The 6,446-nt window shown below is 35.2% G+C and overlaps 1 protein-coding gene across 2 annotated transcripts; it reads right to left on the bottom strand.

Annotated features, from left to right (window-relative positions):
* Positions 1-378: 378 nt before the first annotated feature.
* Positions 379-2,907, bottom strand: LOC117123686 (prostatic spermine-binding protein-like). Of its 2 annotated transcripts, none has more exons than XM_033269699.1 (3): positions 2,764-2,907; positions 1,062-1,214; positions 379-939 (listed from the first exon to the last, which is right to left on the bottom strand). In XM_033269699.1, the coding sequence occupies exons 1-3, from the start codon at positions 2,782-2,784 to the stop codon at positions 556-558; spliced, it is 558 nt and encodes a 185-aa protein (XP_033125590.1). In that variant the 5' UTR covers positions 2,785-2,907; the 3' UTR covers positions 379-555. The 2 variants fall into 2 exon arrangements, with proteins under 2 accessions (XP_033125590.1, XP_033125591.1); XM_033269700.1 differs by having other exon boundaries at positions 1,062-1,208; positions 2,764-2,902.
* Positions 2,908-6,446: the final 3,539 nt, after the last annotated feature.

Genomic DNA, 6,446 nt, shown 5'->3' on the forward strand with positions numbered 1-6,446 from the left:
AATAAGGTGATTTAATGTGATTTAACTCGTCAAAACAATGATTTTGTTGATTTGCTAGGCTTAGTTCAGTAAATAGTTGTGGAATGTACAGCACCCTTGTTTACAGTATTACGAAAGTCCCATGGGATTTTCCAATAGAGATTATCTTTAACACGATTATCTATTCAATAGCTAATTTGATGTTTAAGTAAACAAACATGCTCTTTGGAATTAGTGATAAACACCTAAGTTTACATAATCTATAGCAGTGCAACCTACCAAAACAGTTTATATGGACCAGATTCTTAGGTACCGTATTTCAAGCGTGTTGGATCAGTGTTTAAGAGGTGTCAATGTGTGCTAATAAAATATAAAAAGAAATAAAACGGAGGAAACAAATTTGACTTGTAATAACTCGACATTTATTTATACGTAAATATTTCTATATGCTCTAAATTGTCCATAAGCATATCTACTATACTAAATATGTTACAATTTGAAACAAACTAAAATCTGGTTGGGGATTGGTCACAATTGATGTTAGGCCTGTAACTAGGTGAGACCCAGTATAATAAACTAAAAGTACCCATCTTCATCATCATAAGTATCACCCCTATCACGTCTATTATAATAATCATAACTATCATTATCACTTTCATAATCATTATCCCTATCATTGAAATAATCATCCCTATCATCGTAATCATCAGTGACGTGAAGACTATCAAATTGTATTGACAATTCTTCGTCATCATGTTGTTGATGCAAATCGTTATCTGAGTATTCCTCCACTGAATCATACTCATTGTCATAATCGTCATAATCTGAGTCATCATCTTCACTGGTTCTCAGATTTCTGCAGTAAAAGCCAAGTTCATTACACTTTTCACACAGTTCCTGTGGATGATGTTTTCTAAGATCCGACTGTTGATCCAATCCCTCTGGCTTTTTCAATGGAGTCTGAAATACAATAGTGATCATACCAGGTTTATTCGAATAAAATACGTTTAACTACGGAAAGCCTTGCAATAAAGGAAGTAAATTTCTAATTTACATACTGTAGTCCCTTCTCGAGTGCTTACCTGTTTACAGGGGTAAACACTGTGTCCACACTTCTTACATTGTTGGCTCTTGTTTGCCCAACTGTTAGCACTGTACCACCGTCGCTTACAGTCGGTACAGTAAAACTCGCCAAACCTCCTGGCTTTGCCTTGATACTTCGTAAATCCCTGTTTCTGTGGAAACAAAATTTAAAATTACTTTCTTTAAATTTTTAGTGTTTTCTTCAAGTTGTCTTATAGGCAGCAGGGCTCGAGTTGGTTGGTTTTCTTTGATGTGAAACAAACCAGGATAATCTCCGACAGTTAAAAGAACTTCTATTCAGTGGCGTAACGATGGGGTCGGGGGCCCTGTGTATTTTTGAAACTGGGGGCCCTTTTTGGGTCCCAGTCACCAATTCCATTGTGGGATTTTAGATGTGCATTGTTATTCTAAATGTTTTTAACGACGAATAAATGATATAATATTGATCCAGAAAATTGAGGCCAGGGAGGGACTTTCCCATTTGAGGCTATACCACCTCAGACCCACCATGGTTGGGGCTGAGGTAAAAAATTTATGAATATGGCACCTTTAGATGGCCGGAAATGGCACTTCACAGACATAAAATTGTGAATATTTATTTAAACTCTTTAATCGTTATAATATGATATATGCCCTACAGTCGATTTCACATTATGGTGTTATTTATCAACAAAGTCCTTTTTGGTAGGGTACCAGATCGAGGAAACTAGGGGTAGGGCCACTTCGGGGCCCCTAGAATTCCGGGGCCCTGCGGACCGCCACATGAGAGCGCATATGCGTTACGCCATTGCTTCTATTTCTTAGGTTTGTCTGATAGGCCTGTCGGAAGACGTTTTTAATGGGCGCATCTCAAGATACTAACGGCCTAAGCTCTTCTCGGCCACTGTGCATTACTTGCATCTCAGCCCTCCAGCAAAAATACAACAGCAAGAGGCCTAATCGAATTAAATTAAAAATCAAACGATCCTAATGAAATTATCTGCTACCGGTATCGTATTAAATGTAATTGGTTTATATTTTCTGTACTATTGTTATATTTGTTTTTATTTTTAATATTAGTTTTATTATAAGTATAAACCGTTCATTTTAAACGTGTGCCACCGATCTGAAGGTGTATATTCAAATAAATAAAATATAGTGGGTAATCATCAAGACACACCACTCGAATAAATGTTGACTGTTTTTAAACTCCTAAAACTTCTACAACCCTTTTTAGGAAAGAAAGTTGATATTCTCTTCGATAAATTCTCTAAAAATTATGTTAAAAGAGCGTATAAAAAACGATCACAAATTAAGCATTTTATTAAGTAGGCCTAAGTGTTCTCAATTTTAATCATCTTTTTAGTTTTTAAGTTTCCTTTCCTTTGTATTTATTGAGTACCCACGATCTAAACGTGTATGTTCAAATAAATATTACTATGTATATTATTCTTTTGAAAATTAGTTCATCGCATCTGAAAATGTGATATTTTGAAGATGCACTGTTTGATGTTTAGCTAAAAATGGGGAAAACCCTAATAAATAATTTGATAACTTCGGATACTTTTTCAGGTTAAATTTAGAATTGGTGACAATTATACACACAGGTATGGAATACACACAGGTATGGAAGCTTGTTTCACTTTGTTACTTTATTTATCGCTCCCTCATAATAGATAAAAAAAAAAACTATGAACATAAATTATAAATACCGTAGCATACCTTTGTAACATATGACTCCATCACTATCTCCTGATTTGATCTCTTCGTAGCTGATTCAGAGAGTGTCTGGTATATTCAATTAACTCTACTAGGATGTTCAGTATAACACACGAAAAGCCTGAAATAACTGTAACGATATTGTGTCCCAATCGTTCTTTTTATATACAGTATAGGCCTATATTTAGAACTGTGGGGAAATTCGAAAGCAAAAATATAGCTGTTTATGGAACGCCATTACTGCCTTCAGTGTCATTCTATCATATTGTTACAGATATTCAACAATCTTTTTATCACTTTGACAAACCGTAAAACCTCGAATAGAAGCCAAAGGCGCTTAATCTCGAGAAGAGGACCATCTCGAATTAAAGCCCCTCTTTAGTTTGCAAAAGTAGCCTCGAAATAAAGCCCATTTCGAAATTAAGCCCATGCGCTTCTTTTGGAGATATAGTACAGTACACACACTGTACAAGAGGAAAAAAAGAAGCCCCGGGCTTCTATTCCAAGTTTTACGATGCTCTTTTAATATTATGTTTAATTGGCATTACGTTATTCTCATTTGATATTCTATGTTGATAAATTGAAATTGTGCTATTCTCATTTGACATGCTGATTCGATTTGAAATTACGCTCAATCGATATTAATTATGCGAGCCCATCGAATTTCCAAGCAAAACTATATGGAACGCCATTACTGCCTTTACGATGAAATTTAATCATATTTTTAGAGTTATTCTAATTTATTTACACACTAAAAGTTGGTGGTTAGATTTTTTAGCAATAAAATGGAAAAAATTAGACTTGCCACTACTCTCTTATTTTTTATTATTTTTCTCATTCTGGACAGCGCCACCAACGATAAAGTTAAATTAGAGACGGAATAAATGAAATCGAGTATGGGACGCCAATTAAATTAGGTATGGCGCGCACTAAGTTCAATAAAGAGTGAGTAACCCAAAATTAGGGCCTGGAACCCAGGCTATGGAAAAATCAACACACACAGATATTTTCCACCCAATCTCATTAATCAACCCGGATATAATATATCTCTGTTAATCTTGTAGGGTGAAAGCATATTGTGGTTACCCATACATTTAATGAAAAGCGGTAATTATCTGGCCCTTATAGTCTAATCCAACATTAACATTGAACGCACGGACCGTGTTTGTTTAGTACAGCATTTTGTTTGATTTAAAAGAAATGCAATTTTCACATGTATACCACAAAAAACACCAAATTATGCCTCAGCCCTTATCGTATCTAATGACAATACTGTACTTCTTTTTTTTTTTAATTCAGCTTTAGGCACTAGGGTCAGGAATGAACTATTTTATATATATTTGCAATAAAGTATTATATTTTGTATGCAGAGGCCTTGTCAAAAAATATATAAATATTATAATTATATATTGTATAAACAACAAAATTACCTTTTCTTTCATAAATTACAACGGACCTTCAGCGGCTCTTTTCGTCATTTAGCCAATCAAATCAATGCATTCAGTTCAGGGTGTGGTGAAATGATGGGAGAGGATGATGGAGCTATGTGGGGCATATTTTTAGGGGGTTTGTACAGATAATAGTTCACAAGTTGTGGTTATGGTGATCTTCAAAAGTATAGAGAATAACCCCATACCATACTATTTTAATATTCTATTTATTTATTATTTATTTATTAATATATCATAAGTCTAAGAACAATAACATCAATTATTATTTTTAGTACGACTCCTCTATTCAGAATTCAACCCTCCTCTTCGTCTGTCGTCCTCTCCTCTTCTGGTTTCGAGGTTGGCGAGGCCTCGTCGCGACTCCTATTAGACTCTCAAGTGATGACCGGGCCGGATTGAATTAAGTCACTTTTCAATGGAAGAAAATGGTTAGATTTTAGTATTCCTCGATGAGAAGGTCATATGAACATGATAATTTATATTAAAATATTGTCATTGTCACTTTTACAGATTTTTAGCCATTACCCATTTATACCCATTTATATCGCTTCTCCAAAATGATGCAGTTTTTTTCCAGAATTATTTTATCCTGAACTCATTTAGGCCTGGATTATAATTATTTAGAATGTAGCTGTTAGTATACTGGCCAAAAGTTATTGTCTACAAATTGTTATATAGTACTAGGTTTGGCAGAATCCTAGGTCAGTCTAGGACTGCAGGCGATAAGGTCGCAAAACCCAAACAAATGAATAACAAAAATGTTTTGTAATTATCGTATATGTAGGCAGGCCTCCATTATATGTAACTTAGTTCGTACTGTGATGCTTATAGACCTAGTAGAAGAGTTTGTGTACTTCTCTTTTCGGCGCAATTAACATTAAGCCAAATGGGAGATAGTGAGAATTTGACACTATGTTGAATTAATAGCATGCTCTAGTATGGCCAATTGATATTTGTGGCGGTTTCCTTGTTTTACGAAACGCTGTTATAGTGAAAGATAGTATAATACATACTCCAAGTATCGAAATGCACACCATCATGTTGGGATTCAATATTTCGACATTAATTATCATCGTCAGGAATCAAGATGAAATAATTAATGTCGAAATATTAAATCCCGACACGATGGCGTTCATTTCGATACTTGGAGTATGTATTATACCATCTTATCTGAGATTAATCAGTGGACCTTTCTGTTATATATATTGTTAGGCCTATTGACCCATGTAAATATTACAATTCTATGGTTGTTGTTTACTGAGCAGTAGCAACGATGATGCTACACGTCATTTATCAATTGTTACTATAGTAACAGATTTTACACTGACACGTATTAAAATATAGAAGCGAAAAATTTTGTACTTATATTTAGACATTAGTAGCTCTAACGTATAGAAAAATAGGAATACAATTGTTGGAAGAGGAAGCGATCAGTATGACGAGAAAGGTAGAGTAATCTTAATCATTTTTTATATAACAGTATGCCAAGGCCTATGACGATTACCAGAGAGGGTTAATGCTAGGGGTTGTGTGTGATTTCGCAACATGGTGACAATGACGTTGTGACGCATGAGGAAAGGCCCGATTTGTGCGAACCTGAATATTTCGAACCGTTCTCTGATTAAATATAAAGTATGATTATTCGAAAATATACCCCGGTGGGGGTCCAGGGGTCGAGGCCCTATGGAAGCTACGGATATTCGACAAATTTTGGTGAATTTTATTAGTTATTTGATAGGCATCACGCTGCATGTAATATGACTTCATAATTGTTGTAATGTCCAAACAAAAGTCGAAGTTGCTTCCATAGTAGTAGAACTAGCCTAGTGAGTGACCGCTCTAAATGTTCACATAAGAATGAAGTTAGGCCTTTCCTCCAGTAACACAATTGGATTAAAGTATGCCCATGCACACTTTTACGTCGTAGATCAATATATATATATCTGTCTCTTATACACATCTAGATGTGTATAAGAGACAGTACAAACACAGTGAGCATGCGCTTGGAAATTCTAGACAGCAAGTGAGCATTTGCAATGAGTCAGTGACGGTGTCGAGCCTTGCCGAGCATGCGCAGTTACCAAAAAGACGTCTCAGGATCAAACAGCGTCTGCAAAGAGGGTATAAAATAGAAGTGGGAGAAGTCATACTTTTTTATGCAACAATTAAGCATCCGCAACTTAAGCTAAAAACGCGATCATACATGGCTACGAAAATCGAAAATAATGAGAATTA

The sequence above is a fragment of the Anneissia japonica genome, unplaced genomic scaffold (assembly GCF_011630105.1).
Source record: "Anneissia japonica isolate Jap-2015-1 unplaced genomic scaffold, ASM1163010v1 scaffold287714_len2871179_cov188, whole genome shotgun sequence".
NCBI lineage: Eukaryota > Metazoa > Echinodermata > Crinoidea > Comatulida > Comatulidae > Anneissia > Anneissia japonica.

Coding starts and splice junctions, on each gene's coding strand:
- LOC117123686 (XM_033269699.1), bottom strand. CDS start 2,784: ATGGAGTCATATGTTACAAAG. Junction 1,215..2,763: donor TGGAGTCATATGTTACAAAG/GTATGCTACGGT, acceptor TTGTTTCCACAG/AAACAGGGATTTACGAAGTA. Junction 940..1,061: donor GTGTTTACCCCTGTAAACAG/GTAAGCACTCGA, acceptor ATTGTATTTCAG/ACTCCATTGAAAAAGCCAGA.